We start from the raw sequence: 19146 nt of genomic DNA, 5'->3' as shown, positions 1-19146 counted from the left end.
AGAGTGCACGCGGGGCAGCATATTTGAGACGGTTTTGGTGGCCGGGGTGCAAGGAAGGCAAATGTGGGGGCACCTGCCTGGAGGGGGCACCCTGGGAGCTGGACGTCCAGGTGAGGGGTGCCGGGTGGGGAGGGGCCTCAGGACACCCCTGTCGGCCTGCTGACGCCCCGGGAGGGGCAGGGTGGGGGAGACAGACTCAGGATGCTCTGGGAGCCTGGGAGGAAGGCGCCCCCTCGCGGCCCCGCCGTCCGCTGCCTGGGGCTGAGCACCTGCTCCGGTGGGGCCCGGGCTCCGCGGGAGACCAGCGCGCTCAACTTGCTCGCCGCTTCTGCACAGTCGCGGGCGCATCGCGTGGCCACATCTGGGGACAGGAGAGGGCCACTCGGGAGCAGGGGCTCCTAAGACCACAGGGTGGATGCGTGGGAGCCAGGTGTCCCAGCGCTCAGCCGTGGCGGCCGGGAAGAGGTTCCTGCTCCCAGGCTGCGGGCGTCCCAGCCCAGGAAGGGAAACCGTGGGTTTTCCAGGATGAGGGCCTTTGAGTTCCTTCTTTAGGGGGGATGGCCGCTCGCCGCATCCACCGCTGAAACACCGCTCCATTCACGCCCCGTGTCGCCGCCGGGCGGGTCTCGGCTCCCTTCCGCCCCCACTCCTCGCAAACACCACCGGATCCTGCTTCTCCAAGAGCTGGGCCCTTGCCTCCCTTCCCTCTTGCTGTCCCCGTAGCGTCTCCCCAGCGACTTTGTCCAGGCGACAGCACCGACTGTGGGCGCCCAGGCACCTCGCTCGCCCCTGCACCGCGCCCACGGCCCTCGGGCTCTCCGAGCCCGCCCCCCTGCACCGCCGTGGCCCCGCCTGCGCAGGCCAGGAGCCCAGACAGCGTCCTCCCTGCTCTGGCTTTGCTGCCACACCCAGCACGCACGTCCTGTTCCCCCCGGGACGTGTGCACAGCCGTCCCCTCTCCCTCTGCTCCTTCCTGCCCGCCTCGGCCAGCACCCCCCTCCCCACCCGCTCTCACTCTCCCCATTGCGGCCGCAGCCTTGCCGGTCTCCCCGCTCTACTCCCGCCCGCTCCACACCGCTGAAGACGCAAATCAGGCTTTGCCGTGGCCTTATTTACCCGTGCCGGTGGCTTTCCGGCACACCCAGAATCAGATCCGAGCTCTGCGCCACGGCCGCAGGCTCGGTGTGACCCTCGCCCCACGTGTCTTATCCTCACGGGCTCACACCACGCGGTCACACGGGTCTCCGGGTGCCGTTCCCCACCTCAGGGCCTTTGCACATGCTCCCTCCGACTAGAATGCTGTCCCCGCACTCTTCCCCGGACTGAGGTCTTCTTACTGATCAGGCTTTAACTCCTGTCCTCTCAGAGGTGTGGTCAACGGCCACCATGCCACCCAAGAAAGCCCCCGTTCCCTCTCTGAAACATAAGCTTCCTGGGGTCAGGCTCCACGTCTGTGCGTGTCACCATCACGTCCACCACGGAGCTGGAGCTTCCTCCTGGGTGGGTGGCTCTTGATAAAGTCTGAATGGACCGCGACCCGTGGCAAGTGACTTTCATTCCGGGAACACGTGAGAGGAGAGGCCGAATGAAGCGTGTTGCCCGAGTCGTCCTCATGAGGCGTGTTCGCCGAATCCGTGGAGATCGTTCTTTCTACACCTCGTGCTGGGTCTGCTTCCCTTTTCCGGGTCTGTGGCCACAGAGCCTCCCTGCCGGGTTAGTGACAGAGCCCTTGTCACACACGATGTAAGGTAATCGTCAGCCCACGGGGTCTGTAGGCAGCCCCACTTTTCAGGGCGGACGCCAGGACTCAGAGAGCTTCGGCCGCTGGCCCCAAGTCACACGGCACGGCGCTAACCGCGGGGTGAGAACGCCGTTGCCGGCCCGTCCTGCCTGTCGCCACACCGCACCCAGGCCTCTCCGTCCGACAGCAGGCTGACGTGACCCCGCGGATGCTGCCGGAAGCCGGTGGTTTGGGGGCGGAAACAGGAGGAACGTAACACCCGACCCCGCGCGGCACCTGCTTACGGACCCCTCGCCCCGGGAGCGACCAGCTCACCCTGCGGGCAGGAGGCGAAGCCCGAGCCACGCCTGAGGGCCGGCGGCCCTGCGGTCACCGCTGGGCAGGCCACAGCCGGGCGGCCACGGGGACGTCCTGGAGCGCTGGCCTCGGCCCCTCGAATGTGTTCTTTGGGCTCCGGCCACCGGCAGCCGGGCTGGGGGACAGATGTTGATCAAAGGAAGCGGCTGGTTTTTCCAGAAGCGCAGAGGGGGCTGTGTCGGCCCACGGTCCGCCCTGGAACTCTGGATTTAAACCGAAGTGTGTGAGCGGCCCGGACGTGAGACCTCAGGGGGCCGCCAGGTTCCTGAGCGGTTTGGGTTTGGGGAGGCGCCTGACGCAGGGGCCCCCAACTGCATCTGCTCTCGGACCCTCGCCGGGTTACAGGTCCCCCAGAGGTCAGGCGAAAGTGTGGGACCCCCGAGAGACCCGGGGCCGGGACCCCGGCCCCCTCTGCTGTCCGCTTGCCCGCCGTGCGCGGTGGAGCACCGAGTGTGGGGTGGCGGGGCTGTGGCCGGCCTGCGTGGTCCGTGCGAGCCTGGCAGCCGGACTCAGCGTGCACGTCGATGCTGTACGTCCGGGAGCCCAGCCCTGTCTCCGTCCAGGAACCCTCCGCGGACCCCACGGCGTCCTGGCGACCCCGTGCCTCCTGAGCCTACGGTTCTGAGACGCGACTCGGCCTGCTGGGCCTGGTTACCGCCGCTGACGTACCTGTCCTGGGACAGGGGCTCTGCCTCGGCCTCGGAGTTTCATGAAGACACAGCGGGCGGTGGGGGCCGGGGGATCCGGGACCCCCATGCCTCCGCGCTGCTCCGTCAGGCCGTGGCGGGATGTTTAACTCCTTTGGGGCTCACTTTCCAGATCCACGCAGTGCTGTCGTGAGGGCCACGCGAGGTGGCTGGTGTCACAGGCCGAGCCAGGAACTTGGCCCCGGGGAGGGCGGGGGCTGCCGGCGCCCTCCCTCCGCTCCTCCTCCGGCTTTGCACCCGGGCGGTACCTTGGCCAGTGTTTAGCTTATGGAGCTAAAACCTCTCCCCCCATCTCAGGCATTCGGTTAGGAGACGCACAGCAGCTGCCTCAGGGAGCCACGAACCGGGGCTCAACATGTGGGAGGTGGCTGCCCTCTTCCCTGTGTTTGTGCAGATTCAGAGAGTCTCCCACGGGACCCCCTCAGCGTGCCGGCCTCCACGGCACGTGGCCTTGACCTGTGGTCCTGTGGGGAAAGAGCCAGCTTGCTGCTGGGCCCTGCTGACGGGCAGTGACCCCTGAGGGTCGGGGTCTTGCCTGACCCCGCGTCTGCCTCCTCGAGCTCGGTGCCAGGAAGGGTCACCGCCCCCCTGGACATTGGTCTGGTTTCTGGATCACTCAGGTTTCCCACCAGGGCGTCCAGCCCTCTCAGGTTTCATTCGTCTGGGTTCCCCAGGGGTGGTCGCTCAGGCGCATCAGCCCAGGGCGTGATCAAGGAACTTCCTTCCATCAAGGAAGTTCAGATGATGTGCCTGCTCTGTGCAAGGGCGGGGTGGGGGGGGGGGGGGAGGGACGCAGGTCACCAAGAGGTCCCGTCCCCAGGCTGTGCACAGACATCCAACCAGGAGCAAAGTACAAGTGGGGGCAGGTAAGGAAGAGGGGCCGGGCCCTCCGCGACCCTGGGACCAGGTCCCCGTTCTCATCTCTGATCACACTCTGGTCTCGTGGTCAAGCCAGCCCGGCTTCCCCGGGTCCAGAGGCTTCTCTGTCCCGACCAGCCCCAGGATCTGGGGACACAGGCCTGCGGAAAGGCATGCCGTCCGCCTGGCTTTGTTCCTGGGCTTTCTCCTGTTTATGCCGTAGCCGCGGGAGCTGGTCGCGAGGGCCGTGTGAGCACGCTCACAGCCCTGTGTCTCTGCCTGTGCACATGTTGTGCGTGTACACGGAGCACAGGAGCAGGCACTCGTGGTTTGGCAGCAAGACCTTGCTTCCCGGCCGAGCTTCTCCCCCAGAGTCGTCTGATCTCCGGCAGCTTACTTACCTCGTCCGAGACTCGGTATTAAAGCCCTACCCAGGGGCGCCTGGGTGGCGCAGTCGGTTGAGCGTCCGACTTCAGCCAGGTCACGATCTCGCGGTCTGTGAGTTCGAGCCCCGCATCAGGCTCTGGGCTGATGGCTCGGAGCCTGGAGCCTGTTTCCGATTCTGTGTCTCCCTCTCTCTCTGCCCCTCCCCCGTTCATGCTCTGCCTCTCTCTGTCCCAAAAATAAATAAACTTTGAAAAAAAAAAAATTAAAAAAAAAATAAATAAAGCCCTACCCAGAGTGAGACCCACCTTACCAGCCTCCTGTGAGGACGTGCGTTTGGAGGTAGTTTGGAAGCCGTACCGCAGTGTAAAAGCAGTAACAGATCCGCGCGTGCACAGATAACGCACAGGAATTTATCATTTCGTTACCCTTCCTCCCAGAGAGCATACGTGACCCGGTTAGCAGCGTTAAGCGGAGCTTAAGGATTTTTGTAATGCGAGGTGGGAAGCAATAAATCCAGTGCTACGATGTAACTCTACACCCGAGTGAGATCATTTCTTGGGGGGGGGGGGCGGGGACGGGATACTAGTTGCAAACCCAGAGTACCCTAGCAGCCCAGGCGAAAAGGGAAACACTTGGCTTATAGAGTTTTGTGGCCCGATTTGGAAGAGCTGAGAAGTCCTGGTAGAAAACAGGTGTTTCAGAGAACGTGACAGAGGACAGTGCCTGCTTCAGGGGGAGAGGCCCCCTCGGCCCGGCCTTGCTCTCTGGCCGTCCCCTCGGGCTGTCTTTGCCGCGGCGCCCCGTTCTGAGCCCTGCCTCCCCCTGACTTCCTTCCTCCTCCGAATGTTTCCTCAGGTGGTCAAACTGAAGGGCCAGGTGCTGTCGGTCATGTACCGGCTCCGCACCAAGAACCGGGAGTGGCTGTTGATCCGCACCAGCAGCTTCACGTTCCAGAACCCCTACTCCGACGAGATAGAGTACGTCATCTGCACCAACACCAACGTCAAGTACGTGCTCGCCACGCCCCAGCCCTGCTGGGTCCGGGTGCCCTCCCCGAGTCGAGGGCTGGTGACCTTACCCCGGGCCCTTTCCCCCCATAGGCTCCCCGCCCCTGCAGCTGGCGGTCGGTCCCTGTGGGCCCCTCACTGCGTCCTCTGCCACCGCCATGCTTCCGTCCGCCTTCTCTCCCCAGGCCTCCCCGGTTCCCTGCCTGGTGCGCCGGCCGCCTGTGCCTGGTTTCCGGGCCCTTCTGAAGCCGGGCGGGGGAGCGAGGCTAAGGCCCTGGCCGCTCCAGGGCCCCGGGGCAGGGGGCTGGGGGGTGGCGCTGCAGGGACACACGGTTTCCCTGGACATGTCCCTCCTGCTCAGGGCTCCGCAGTCCCCGGACCACCCCGGCTTCACCCTGTACCCCACGCGCCTTGGCACGCACACCTGGGCCCCGGTCTGGACACCCGGCTTCCTGTACCTCGAGTTGGGTGTCATGTTACTTCACAGCCCTCGCTTTCCCGTCTGTGCAATGGGGCGATAAGGCCTCTCCCCTGGGTTGCTGCGGGGAGTGAGTGGGGCCGGGCTCCCGGCCGGGACCAGGTCCTGCCTCCTGCCTGTTATTCTCGAGGAAATGCAAGGTCAAAGAAGCAGTGTGAACAAAGGCCAGGGCGGTCCCAGCGTCTGCGGGCACTACGGCAGGGGCGCGGGGTGAGCTGGCGGGGGGGGGGGGGGGGGGAGCAGCCCTGAGTGCCCGCGCTGGCCAGTGGCACCCCTGTCCCGTTTCCCCAGGCTCTGCACTGAGCTGGTGAGGTCTGCTCCCCCCTCCAGCTCCCGACGGCTGTCCCGGCCATGCCGCCCCCAGGCAGTGGCCGTGGCCTCCTGGCTGGCTCGCTCGGTGCTCTGGCCTCATTGTGTCCCCTGCCGGCTCCCTGGATTGGGGCGTTCCCCTCGGAGCCCCCCACGGGGTGTCCTTCTGGGGAAGCCCCACCCTGTGCCTGTGCCTCAGCCTCAGCCCTGCTCCTCGCCCACAAGGCACGGAGCTGGCCGGGCCGGGCCACCGGCACGAGGTCCCTCCCGGCGGCTGACCTGGGTTTCCGCGTGGCCCCAGCCCGGCCCGTCTGTCAGGTGACCTCGGGTCCCACGTGCAGCCGGCGTGTGTGAAGCGGGCGGGCGGGACAGCGAGCTGGAGCGGGCCCGGTCGGTGGGGTGGGGTCCGCCTCAGTTGCCGCAGACGGTGTTGGGCTGCGGGATCCCCTCTGCCACCTGCCCGCCGTCCGCTCTGGGGCCCTGGCGCGAGCCGTCCTGCTGGCTCCTCCCGGCTGCTTCCTGCCTGGCGGTGAACCGAGACACAGGGCCCGTGCACGAACCTCCTCCCGTTGGAGGGACCGAGGGGCTCAGCGTCCCCTCCTCTCCTCCCGCTGCTTCCCCCTCCGGGGCCCTCCCAGCGCATCCTCTGTCTCCCGTGGGCCACACTCCTTGTCCACCCCGGCCACGGGCTCTTCCTGAGACTCGGACGGGCACCCGCTTCCTGAACATTGAAGACCCCGGGCTTTCTGGTCTTCCAGAACTTTCTCTGCCCAGCTCTCTGTCGGGAGCCCCCCTTGGCCATCCATCCCGTTGTAACCCCTCACAGCCTGGCATTTGCTCCCACTTCTGTCTGGCTTTCTCTGCAGCCACGGGGACGGGGGGGTTGGGGGGGGACTGGTGTCAGCAACTCGCTCTCAATGCTTTCTGTCCCCGGGCCGTGTGGCCTCCTGCCCTCTGTCCCCGGGCCGTGTGGCCTCCTGCCCTCTGTCCCCGGGCCGTGTGACCTCCTGCCCTCTGTCCCCGGGCCGTGTGGCCTCCTGTTCTCTGTCCCCGGGCCGTGTGGCCTCCTGCCCTCTGTCCCCAGGCCGTGTGACCTCCTGCTCTCTGTCCCCAGGTCGTGTGGCCTCCTATCTTCTGTCCCCGGGCCGTGTGACCTCCTGCTCTCTGTCCCCGGGCCGTGTGACCTCCTGCTCTCTGTCCCCGGGCTGTGTGGCCTCCTGCCCTCTGTCCCCAGGCCGTGTGACCTCCTGCTCTCTGTCCCCAGGTCGTGTGGCCTCCTATCTTCTGTCCCCGGGCCGTGTGACCTCCTGCTCTCTGTCCCCAGGCCGTGTGGCCTCCTATCTTCTGTCCCTGGGCCGTGTGGCCTCCTGCCCTCTGTCCCCAGGCCGTGTGGCCTCCTGCCGTCTGACCCCAGGCCGTGTGACCTCCTGCTCTCTGTCCCCAGGCCGTGTGGCCTCCTATCTTCTGTCCCTGGGCCGTGTGACCTACTGTTCTCTGTCCCCGGGCCGTGTGACCTCCTGCCCTCTGTCCCCAGGCCGTGTGGCCTCCTGTTCTCTGTCCCCGGGCCGTGTGGCCTCCTGCCCTCTGTCCCCAGGCCGTGTGACCTCCTGCTCTCTGTCCCCAGGTCGTGTGGCCTCCTATCTTCTGTCCCCGGGCCGTGTGACCTCCTGCTCTCTGTCCCGGGCCGTGTGACCTCCTACTCTCTGTCCCCGGGCCGTGTGGCCTCCTGCCCTCTGTCCCCAGGCCGTGTGGCCTCCTGCCCTCTGACCCCAGGCCGTGTGGTCTCCTGCTGGCAAACAGGAGTCGATCTGTGCTGCAGAAACAGCACGCTCCCTTATTCTCTCCCGTATCTGAGACGGTCTAGTTGCAATAGGGTAAACTTGGTCACGTTGAGGGCTTTTGACTCCCTCCCTCCCCCGCAGAGGCGTGATCTCTGGGTCTGAGTCCAGCTGCCCCGACACAACAGGACACACGTTCCCTGCGGGGTGCGGCCCCACATGTTGCTCTTGAAAGCCCTTTGGGGGCGGCGGGGAGGAGACCGCCGGCGGGAGGAGCTGACAGCCAAAGGGACAGAGCGGCCCTCCCTGGGCGGGGACGGCGGGAGCTGTTCGCCGTGGGCAGCAGAGGGCAGTGACGACCGCCAGCCCTCCGGCCCTCCCCGCGTTCCTGCCTCTGGCTGGACTCGGCCAGCAGCAGCAGACTCCGCGGAAAGGTCCTTAACCGCCCTGTGTCCCGGGGGCAGGAGTGGGGGCGGGAGTGGGGAGCGAGAGCAAGGGGCCGACCTCGCCTCTGCAGAGCTTAGGGCCCGGGAGGGGTGAGGCTCGGTCAGCAGGCCCCGGCCTGGGGCTCGTCCTGCATCCCGCCCTCCCGTGCACCTGCTGCAGACAGCCTGGTGGAGAAGAGGGCCCCACAGCGTCCGCCTGGGACTCTCTTGGGCCCGTGTCCTCCCTCCCTGCCTCTTCCCCTGTGCCCTGATGAGGCCGCCACCCTGTCTCAGGGGACGTCCCTCCTCTTTCCTGAGCAGCTCCCCCCGCCTTCCGTCCGGCCCAGAGGAGCCCTCTCCGTAGAACACGCCCCTGCTTCTGGACGCGGACCCCGTGAAGGGCATTCGGAGTCCTTCCCCACGGGCATGCAGACGGCACTCCGCCCGTGGGGGGCACTGGTAGCCCCACCCGGGTCGGCCGAGCCCGTGGAGCCCCCGTGCCTCCTCACCAGATCCCGGTTCTCCCAGAGGCCCGACGGCCCCCCTCGTGGCTGCTCGCTTGCTCTGTCCGGGGAGTGTCCCACGTGATCGATGGCATCCCGACATCCCTGGCGCAGTTGTTTAAAAACCTGATTTTAGTGCTGCTGTTTCCCGGTGTTGTGGGTGCAGGTACAGCCTCCTGGGGGGAAATCCCACGTTTTATGGCTCACCTTTCCCCTGGGCTCTCGCACCCGGGTCTGGAGACCAGCCGCGTGTTCTTTCTTCCCGCGTCCTGTCTCTGAGGTCAGCACCCTGGGCTTGCGGACTCCTCTGTCCTCCCGTGGAGAATGTCCACACCGTGACCACCCAGACCCCGTGGGGCTGGCCCCGTCATTCCCTGGATCTAGCACGGAGCCTGGTGTAGACGGTCCAGGACGCTTCCTGGAACAGGGCCGGTCTGGGCTGGCTTCTCAATAAACTGGTCGCTGGTCCCTTCTATGTGGTCTTCCCTTGGCAGTTGGGGGGTGGGGACACACGCCCAGGCCCACGTGAAGGGCACGGCTGCAGGTGAGTGGGGTTCAGACGTGCATCTCTCTGGCTGCTGAGAAGAATTCAGTTTGTCCCGTTTCTTGGGCCGCAGGATGGGAACTCAAAATGGGACTTGGAAGGAAGTAGGTCTGTGCTGTTTCGGGGACAGACTTGTTGTGATTGTTTCCCTCCGCGATGGAGCAGGCGGCCTGGAGAAGCGGCGGGTCCCCAGCAGAGAGGGCGCCTGGCGGCTCAGTCGGCTGAGCGTCGACACTTGATCTCGGCTCGGGTCATGATCCCAGAGCCACGGGCTTGAGCCCTGCATCAGGCTCTGCGCTGAGCCCAGAGCCCGCGTGGGATTCTCTCCCCTCCTCCCTCTGCCCCTCCCTTGCACGCGCTCTCTCTCTCTCTCTCTCTCTCTCTCTCTGTCTCTCTCAAAAAGAGAAAAGGGGGAAACAGAGACCGGCAGCAACCTGTGCCGTCTCCGTCTCGGTGGGGGGCTGTGGACCACACCACCTCTGCTGACTCTGCCCCCAGGAGCAGAAGTGGTCAGTAAGCGGGGGGAGGGGGGGGTCTTGGTCAGTGTGACCCAAACAGCCTGCACGTGGACCGAGGCAACCTAGCCGCGCTCCGACTACACCGCCCGCCAGTCTGGTGGCCCGGCCTGTTTGCCGGGGAGGGGCCGACGTTCGCCTCCGTGGACAGGACAGCATGAGCTCCTTGCTCTCAAGCTTCCAGCTGGGGGGCCAGTAGAGGGACTGGTAGGGGGCCGCGGGGCAAGACTTCGGTGACACCCCCCTGCTCTGGGGTGGCAACTGGGCTCTGAGGCCGGGCTCCTGGCGGGCCTCGCCCACCGGGTCCGGTCACCGGCGCCCATAGTGGCCGGCCCAGGCCTTCCTGGACCTTCCAGGTGGGTGTCCCTTACGCTGTGAAATAGCCCCTGCCCCGGGGGCGCCTGGGTGGCTCAGTCGGTTGAGCGTCCGACTTCAGCTCAGGTCACGATCTCGCGGTCCGTGAGGTCGAGCCCCGCGTCAGGCTCTGGGCTGATGGCTCGGAGCCTGGAGCCTGTTTCTGATTCTGTGTCTCCCTCTCTCTCTGCCCCTCCCCCGTTCATTCTCTGTCTCTTTCTGTCTCAAAAATAAATTAACATTAAAAAAAATTTTTTTTTTAATTAAAAAAAAAAGAAATAGCCCCTGCCCCAAACCTCTTTCGTCACCCGCTCCCCAGGGCACGGTGTCTCTTCTGCAGACGCCTGGCGTCTCGGGGCCTCGGCGCGCTCCGCCGTGAAGGGAGTTCAGAAACCACCCACTTGGAGAGGTAGCGGCTCCCTTCGTGAGCCCAGTGTAGGTCGCGGTGAGCGCAGGGGCCCCGGGGCGCGCGGAGGGCACCGGCTTCCTCGTCCTCCGTGTGGAACTCTGCCGTGGGCATCTCCCCCGCGCCGGAACTTTCTGCGCAAGCCGCCGTGCTAACTGTGTTGTTCCTCGCTGCGTAGTCGAAGAGTTGATCGCCCTCCAGGTTCGTCCTAATTTGCACTCACTCTGTTTATTTAGGGCTGAAAGTGTTTCCCTGCTTACTGTGAACGTGCATGTGCTGTGCGTGTCACACGTACGTTTGTGCCTGAATTGTCCGTTTCCCTTAGGCTGACTCCTGGGCGTGTGGTTCGGGTCAGCAGTCTAACCACGTTCGCCTGGCGTTCTTGCCCGTGTGTGGGCTGGAAAAGACGCTCTCGTCCTGCCCCATCGTTAGGCTCTGAGCTGTGGGGCTCACTGTCCCGGGAACGTAACCCAGTTTCCACCTTCTGAAACTTGGTCAAGCAGCCATTTCCTGTAAGGAGTCGTTTTCTGTCCTGAACGGGGCGGGGTGGGGGGGCCTGCAGAGCACAGAGCGGGGACCGGGGGCATCAGGTCAGGTCCTGGCCGCGAGGCCACCACCCGGGAAGCCTCTTTGTACTGGGCGTGAGGTCAGGTAATGCTGTGAGAGTCCAGCGTGAGGGCTGGAGAGGGGGACATGAGGTCACACCCCCCCCCCCCCATCCAGCTTACAGGTTGTCAGGCCAAGGGTTTCTTCTTTCCGCGTTGATCGGAACTTTGCCGTAACTGTTTGTTTTCACGTGGTGTATTCTTACCCTGTGTGACATGAAATCGTTAACCAAAACGCACTTCCTAAATGTTGGCAACCTAAACTGAAAATACAGGGCTTGGAGTCTTGATTTGGGGCATTAAAAAATAATCACAAGCGGCGCCTGGGAGGGTCAGTTGGTCAAGCGTCCGACTCTTGTTGTCGGCTCAGGTCACGATCTCACAGTTTTTGGGTTCCAGCCCCGCGTCAGCCTCTGTGCTGACCCCATGGAGCCTACGTGGGACTCTCTCCTCCTCTCCCTCTCTCTCTCTCTCTCTCTGCCCCTCCCCTGCTCGCGCTCTCAAAATAAACTTTAAAAAAGTCGTAAACTAAAACAAGTAAAAATTGAAAACCACTTAGGGGCCCGTTGGGTGTCACCCGCCACCCCTCTGGGTTGGGGGAAGGTTCTAGTCCGGCCCCGCGGCCACCACGTCATGACCTCGTCATGACTCTGTTGACCTCTCGTTCCGCAGGCAGCTCCAGCAGCAGCAGGCAGAGTTGGAGGTGCACCAGAGAGATGGGCTGTCGTCATACGACCTGTCGCAGGTGAACTTCTGGAAGGTTCTTTCCCCGTTGGAGCGGTCTCCAAGCCAAGGGTCGGGGGACTAAGTTCAACCCTTAGCTTGACGCCCTCAGCCCAGCAGGTGCTGGTGCTCTGTCCACCCACTGAGTGCAGAGACGCAGGTCCCACCCTGGGTGTGTCCTGGGACCCTCCTGCAGGGCTGGGCCATGGAGGGTAGAGGACACGTGAGGACCGGGCGGCCGAGTAGGGCCCGAGCTGCCCATATGGGGAGTGTCCGGGGGCGATTGGGAGCTGCGGGGCTCTACGTGAGCCCAAGGACCAGACCAGCAGACGCGGAAGCCGACAGAGGCAGTTCTGAGCCGCGTCACCCGTCCCCTTCCTGGCCGTCTGTCCTGCCCTGCACCGGGTCCCCACTCTGTCCACGCCGCTTCCCTCCCTCCTCCCTTCCCCTCTGTCCCTCCTCTTCTTTCTGCCTTTCCTCCCGCTGCTTCCGACGGCCGTGTAGAGAAATCACAAGGTGCCTCGGGGCCGGGCCTGTCACCCACGTTAGACTTCAAGTCCACGCTTCTGGTGTTTAGGGTGGTTGATTATCGGTTATCTCTCTGTAAGGGATCCGTGCCACTCTGCGGTCCCCGGCTCACACCGCACCTCCCGGTCTCCAGACGAGCCCCCCACCTCAGTAAAACCACACAGCCTGAACTGGCAGCGAGTGGGGGGGAGAGGACCCGACGGGGCTGCAGACGCGTGCTCTGTGTCTCACACTCTGGATGTGGTTGTGTTTTCACGTGCCAACAGGTTCCTGTCCCCAACCTCCCGGCCGGTGTTCACGAGGCGGGGAAGTCCGTGGAGAAGGCCGATGCCATCTTCTCCCAGGAGAGAGACCCCCGGTTTGCTGAGATGTTTGCGGGAATCAGTGCGTGTAAGTTCCCGAACAGCACTTACGTGCCGAGGGTGTGGGGCATGTGGCCGCCCTCGGGCCGTCAAGGGGCGGCCATCCCGAGGGAGCGGGTGTGGATGAGCACCAAGTACAGGAGTCCGAATGGAACCTCTCGACTTCTGGCCTTGCCTCTCATTCACCTGCCGCCTGGGGCCCTGGACCCCTCATCTGCTGAATTCGAGGGTTTGGAATAGACGTGCACACGGATGTCCACGGTTCACCCGGTGGCGGCCAGCGGGGGCCCGCCTGTGTCCCCCTCGCTCCCGGACGGAAGGGTGCCATTCTCGGCTTCCCACCCCCGCCCCCCAGGCAGATTTCCACTAAGATGAGCAGCCTGGAAACATCTCTGTCATTCCAAACTTCAGAGAGAGGATCCCATTTGCTTGTGGTCAAGGACTTCCTGCAAGATTCAGTACAGTTGGGGTCCATCGAGGGGAGAAACCAGCCGGCCCACCCAAAGGAAGCATGGGAACGCTCATCGGAAGGGACCCCACAGCGTCCTACGGGACTGAGGAGCCGGGGCCATTCGCGCAAATCCCAGTCCTCCTGACGTCGACACCTGTGGAGACCCCGCCGTCCTCCCGCTGGGCCGTGGACCAAACGTGAAGGAGCAGGGAGGTGCCCGAGCCGCCTCCCTGGAGCGCCACCGATGGGTGGGGCGTGGCCTCTGGTCTCCAGCACAGAGCATGCCCGTTAGCACCACAGGAGGCTCTCCGCTGGTGGCTCCCACGGGCCATCGAGACGCACCGGCTGCGTCCACCCCTGTCTCTCCACGTCCGCGGACGAGAGCAGAGACGGCACGTCTCAAAGGGCCTCTCTTCCTCTCCGAGGAGCCGGAATGTTTGACCGGATCCCCACGATATTCCTAGGGAATCCGTGTGAGGTTGTGATGTTACCCAAACACGGACACCTTCCCACAAGGATGACAGAACAGGGGACACGAACCCCCAGGGAAAAGGAAAGGGAAGGAAGGAAAGCAGGAAATGCAGTGCTCCCTCCACCAGGCTGCACTCACAGCCGGAAGCCGCAGAAGGACTCCTCAGACACGGGCCGTCTGCCTAGGCTTCCGAGAAGACGGCTTCCAGACGCTGCGCTTGTTTGCGACATGAATCGAAAAGCAGAAGACCGGAACAGAAGCGGCAGGTTCAAAACGCAGGAGTGTGAAGGACGAGGCACGCCGAGAGTCGGAGCAAAGATTGTCGGAAGGTGCAAAAGACACAAAGGACAAATAAAAACCCGAATCGAACCCATTCAGCCAAGATGTAGGTGCATCCTGGGTTGGGGGCCCTACACAGACGTTTCCCATCGGCACCTGCTGGTTTTTTTTCTCTGACGTTTATGGAGAAACCCAGCTTCCCGTGGGTCTAAAGATAGCCACTCTTGAGAAAAGGAGAAGCAGGAAGGAAGTCTCACAAGAAAAGACGAGGACATTTTTAGCAAATTGCAAGATACTCAGAAAAAAAGCGAACTGGTAAGGAAGCGTGAATATCACGAGCGATAAACTAAGCTGGTGTTCAGGGGCCCCTGACCAGCAACTCCTGATTGACGTGCTGCCGAAATACGCCGTAGCCCAAACGACATGACGTGAAACCCTTTAACCCGGAGGAGTGGGGGTGTGGTGCCCTCGGAGGCAGCTAAGAGCCGTGGGCCAAGATGGTTATCTTCTTTTTTTAAAGTTTATTTATTTTAAGAGAGAGAGAGAGACTGGGGGCACGGGGGCAGAGAGAGGGAGACAGAGAATCCCAAGCAGGCTCCTCGCTGTCCCCGCAGAGCCCCGCGCGGGGCTCGATCTCACGAACCGTGAGGTCATGACCTGAGTCGACACCAAGTCGGATGCCTAACCGACGGGGCCACCCAGGCGCCCCGCTGGGATGGTTAACTTCTACAGATACGATGCAGATACGAGCGGGACCCGAAGGCGAAGGTACATGTGTCATGAGCCTTGGAACACGGGAAAACCAAAATAGGTAGGAACACGAGAAAATCCTGATAGAGCCAGATTTTGCAGCGGTCAAGCAGGTCAAAGCCGTAGAGCAAAAAAGGACGCAGAAGACTGAATGATAAAACCGAACATTTTTACATACCTGCGTCCACGTATAATCTCGTACCCCACAAATGTCTTAGAGCGCTTAGGAAAAAATGCGTTTCTCATTTAGCAAACCACCCAAACCCCTAAGTGCCTAAGAAAATAACAGCTTACGTTGAGTAGATGGTCACAAGTCCCTGGGGCACCTGTCTCCTGAAACCTTTAGCTCCTCTCCGCCTGCGGACGGGTCAGAAGCACACACGTAGGAGTCCAAGCCCCTCCGTGCTGCGGGGTTTTCGCTGCAGCCAAGGAAACGGACCCAGAGGCTGCCCAGTGCCTCGGTTTATCGGCCCGTCACAGAGGTAGTCGGCGCGTGGTCAAGGAAGCCCGCCCTCTCCGCCCCAAGTCCATGAGCCCGCGTGTCCATCCTTGCTCATGACCGCCCAGTGGGGGACCCCCCCCAACTCTGCGCGTCCCCCCCACCTCCCAGGCCACAGATGGGTACAGGCGAGGGGTCTGGCGAGGCACGAAATAATTGCCCTGTAACTAACTTTAACCTCCCTTATCCCGGTGTCTCGCGGGTGGGCCGGCAGGTGTGTGGAAATAACACGTGTGGGAGTTTCGAGACTGCAGGGAAAGGGGCCCGTTGGTCACAGGTGCAAGGCCACGCCCGTGACAAGCAGGGCGGCGCTGGGGTCCACGCTGAGGGGGTTGGGGCCACTGCTCCGCGCTTCCTCCGTGGGCTTGGGAGGAAACCGTGTCCGAGGAGGAGCTTCCTTACGTTGGTTCTTTCCATTGTCCCGACCCTCGGGAAGGGCCTGCCCTCCAGCAGTGTGTGGCCCAGCCCGGGTGTTGGAGGACGGCCCGTGCCCTCGTGCGCAGAGAAGGCGTGTGCGGCCGGACGGCCGGGATGCGTCCTGCTCGAGGACACCCGTCCTTCGCCTGCTCCCCGGCTGCCCCCCCCCCCCCCCCCCGCCTCCCATAGTCTGGAGGGCAGGGAGCCCTTGACCGTGACCTTGCCCTGCCTTTCCTAGCGGAGAAGAAGATGATGACCTCAGCCTCTGCGGCGGGAACCCAGCAGATCTACTCCCAGGGAAGCCCGTTCCCCCCTGGACACTCGGGGAAGGCCTTCAGGTACGTGCTGGGAGGGGGCCAGGGGTGGGGGATGCCCCTCACAGGGAAGCCCTGGGTCTCAGAGCTCGGCCCCGTGCGCGGCGAATGCTGCAAACACCGGTTAGGGTCTGCTGCCCTCTGGGCCCTGGGCCGGGCCGGGGTTCTGGTGGCTCTGGTCCTGCCCCGGAAGTGCCCAACGTGTTGCTATTAGATGCATTGCTATCGCCGGCTGGGGAAGGAGGGTCGGGGACTGGGAAGAACGGCCAGAGGAGAGACGGGCTGCCCGCAGGAGGGTGTGTGGGTCCTACGTGCACCCACCAAACATCCAGCTCTCGAGGAGAACGGTCCCAGGCCCAAGCCCAGGCGGGCAGAGGTCCCCATACAGCCCGGCCACCGGGTGACTTGGCCAGAGCCCAAGGGAGCATCAGGTGCAGGCAGGGACCGGGACCGGGCAGGTGGGACTGACCGCCCCGGGGGAGGGGGCCCTGCCAGGAACCTGCCCTCACGAAGGAGGCTCAGGCTCACGCTTCCCCACTGGGCCGCAGACGGACCTGGAGAAGCAGCTCAGAGCCGAGCCCAGGGTAGCAGGCTGAGATCCCGCGGTGGCCGCGGCCCGCCCTTCAGCGGGGTGTTCTGGATGCAGCCTGCTCCGGGGCTCTGGGGAGCGGCTCCCCGTTCCGGACAAGAAGGCGGCCGAGCCAGCTGCTCCTGAGCCTTCGTCAGCGCCGGCCGCCCCTCCCCGCGGCACAGTGCAGGAGGCTCCAGACTCCTCTCCTGCCGCGGGGTTACGTGCCCCCCCCCCCCCCCCGCTCTCGGCACACGGTGACGGCCACAGTTCCGTGCCAGGCTCTGCACCACTCCCAGCCCGGGCAGGCGCTCACCGAGTCCTGGCGACACTTGCCTGTCCCTTTGTACAAGGGGCGGCTGGGAGGGAGCAGAGGCCAGAGGTGAGGAGCGGCCAGGCCTAGGTAGCACATCCGGGGAAGGCCTGGCCGGCTCCTGAGCTGAGCCTGGAAGCCAAGGTCAGCTTGTCACTCGACGGGCTGATGGGGCACGCAGGCCTCGGGAATGTGCCGAGCAAAGCCTGGGTGGCGGGAGAGGCTTCGAGTCTGGGGGAAACAGGAGGGGACCGCGGAGGCCTTGAATACCATGCTAGGGAGCTGGAGGGGAGAGACTTGGGGAAATGGGTCTGGTGGAAAGTCGGGGGCGGTGTGTCGGGGGAGATGGAAAGTGAGGCTGGAGATGGTTCTTAGGACAGATGGTCCAGCCTGAGATGCTGAGCTGGGCTGAGGCTGTTGTCATAGAAGCAGAAGTTGGAGGGCAGTTATGGAGGAGAGGCAGGCTGGCAGTGTGGGGAAGGAGTCAGGGGAGGGCGCCAGCCCCTGTGCGGAGCCTGGCATCGGGAGGCATTTACTCACTGCTCATCTATGGAGTGGACGGATGGGTGGATGAAGAAGGGATAGAGGGAGGGAGGGAAGGAGGGATGGAGGGGTGATGGGTGGAGGGAGGGAGAGAGGAAGGGAAGGAGGGAGGGAGGGAGAGATGGAGGGATGATGGATGGAGGGGGGGAGGGAAAGAGGGAGGGGTGGAGGGATGATGGATGGAGGGAGAGAGGGAGGGAGGGAAGGAGGGAGGGAGGGATGATGGATGGAGGGAGAGAGGGAGGGAGGGAAGGAAGGAGGGAGGGATGATGGATAGAGGGAGGGAGGAAGGGAGGGGAAGGAGGGAGGGAGGGGGGAAGGAGGGATGATGGGTGGAGGGAGGGAGGGAGGGAAGGAAGGAGGGAGGGATGATGGATAGAGGGAGGGAGGAAGGGAGGGGAAGGAGGGAGGGAGGGGGGAAGGAGGGGTGATGGGTGGAGGAAGGGAGGGAGGGAGGGTTGGATGGATGCTCATGAGGCCTTAACCCTGTGGAATGGGCTGAATTTCCTGTAAATCTAAGGGGCCCACGCTCGTTTGAGGGGGAAGAGTATGGGGCGAATGGCAGTCAGAGGCGGCCCTGAGCCCTAGCACAGTGGCCTTGCTGCACATGCCCAAGCGTGTCCTCACCCTGAGTCCTGCCGTGGTGCTGCCGGCCTTGGCCCCGGCCCGTGTGTTCCGAGACAGGGGCCCCTGGGGAGGGCCGGGCACGGGGCCGGCCCTCCTCTGCCAGCGCCCTCCCGGGGGTGGCGGGGTGGGGGAGAGGCCCCTGTAAAGAACCGTGATCAGAAAAGGCCTTCTGAGGCCGACTGGGAAAGGCGCCTTGTGTGTGAAGTGGCGAAGTGTTTTATGGGGGACGGGAGCGATGTCCCCTCGTCACGGCCAGGACCGGAGGGCTCTGATGTTCTCCGGGCCTCCCTGGCTGGAGGGGAACCGGATGGCGTAGAAGAAAGCCTGTACCTCATGAGTGACTTTGTCCCCTTGCTTCTCTACTGGTCTGTAAACTGCCTTTCTTCAAAACCCACCAGAGCCTTCCGTGGTTAGCCCCGTCCCCCTCCCCCGACTCCCCCCGGGCCCCCAGCGCTCTGGCCCCAGCAGAGCCAGGAGGAAGGGCCTGAAGGGAGACAGCAGTCTCTGGCCACCCCGGTCTTTAATGAGCTTATTGTTTAATCGGAGTGGCTGGAAAAAGCTCTGGGCAGCGTCTGCCTACAGGGGCCGTGGGGCCGTGGGGATGCGCCCCCTGTGACACACACACAGCAGGCGTCGGGGGTCGTGAGGAGCGGCGGGGAAGTGTGCTCTGGGGGCTGGGCGAGCCCCCCCCCCGCAAGCTTTCACTCACAGGCTCTCTCGTCTGTTCACCGGAACCAGCCGACAGCCTGCGGCCAGTTTGCTGAATCCTCGGCCCCGTGGGCGTCCCCTAAGGGACACATTAACCAGAGCACAGAGCAGCCATCCACGCTGGGCTGATTTTCGTTCTAAGGAGCTGCCCCCTCAGAATCTTCTGCGGGGAGCAAGAGACACACGGGTGGGGTCTGGGCCGCGGGGAAGAGAGAGCTGGCCCTGCTGGGGCCAAAGAGGCAGAGTGCAGCGGTGACGGGCTGGGGGGGCCTTTTTGTCCCGTGACGTGCTGCCCTGGAGAGACGGACGGACGGACAGAGGCCGCACGTGGGATTGAACAGGAGGGCCCAGGGACCCGCGTCGCGGGCGAGGGGTCTCCCGGTGACAAAAGCGACTTCGTCTCTCGTAGCTCCTCCGTGGTCCACGTGCCTGGTGTGAATGACATCCAGCCCTCCTCGTCAACGGGCCAGAACATGTCCCAAATCTCCCGACAGCTGAACCAGAGTCAGGTGGCGTGGACAGGGAGCCGGCCGCCCTTTCCCGGACAGGTACGGGCCTCAGTGAGGGCGTTGCCCCGGGTGCCAGGCTGCTGGGAGCCCCCGGCCCTGGGACACGCCC

The 19146-nt window shown here is 64.0% G+C and overlaps 1 protein-coding gene across 6 annotated transcripts in view; it reads left to right on the top strand.

Annotated features, from left to right (window-relative positions):
* Nucleotides 1-19146, top strand: part of ARNT2 (aryl hydrocarbon receptor nuclear translocator 2) — a 151883-nt gene that overhangs the window by 117034 nt on the left and 15703 nt on the right. For all 6 annotated transcript variants that reach the window (XR_007149632.1, XR_007149634.1, XR_007149633.1 and 3 more), the window contains exons 12-16: nucleotides 4906-5057; nucleotides 11647-11719; nucleotides 12492-12615; nucleotides 15694-15793; nucleotides 18938-19076. Coding sequence is in view for 3 of the 6 variants with exons in the window: in XM_047846716.1 (XP_047702672.1) it covers nucleotides 4906-5057; nucleotides 11647-11719; nucleotides 12492-12615; nucleotides 15694-15793; nucleotides 18938-19076 (588 nt within the window). In the remaining 3 variants the exon portion in view is untranslated. The remainder of the gene's footprint in view (nucleotides 1-4905; nucleotides 5058-11646; nucleotides 11720-12491; nucleotides 12616-15693; nucleotides 15794-18937; nucleotides 19077-19146) is intronic.

Source organism: Prionailurus viverrinus, unplaced genomic scaffold (genome assembly GCF_022837055.1).
Source record: "Prionailurus viverrinus isolate Anna unplaced genomic scaffold, UM_Priviv_1.0 scaffold_40, whole genome shotgun sequence".
Taxonomy (NCBI): domain Eukaryota; kingdom Metazoa; phylum Chordata; class Mammalia; order Carnivora; family Felidae; genus Prionailurus; species Prionailurus viverrinus.
Note: the sequence above shows the minus strand (reverse complement) of the source record. Positions and strands in the feature narration are given on the sequence as shown.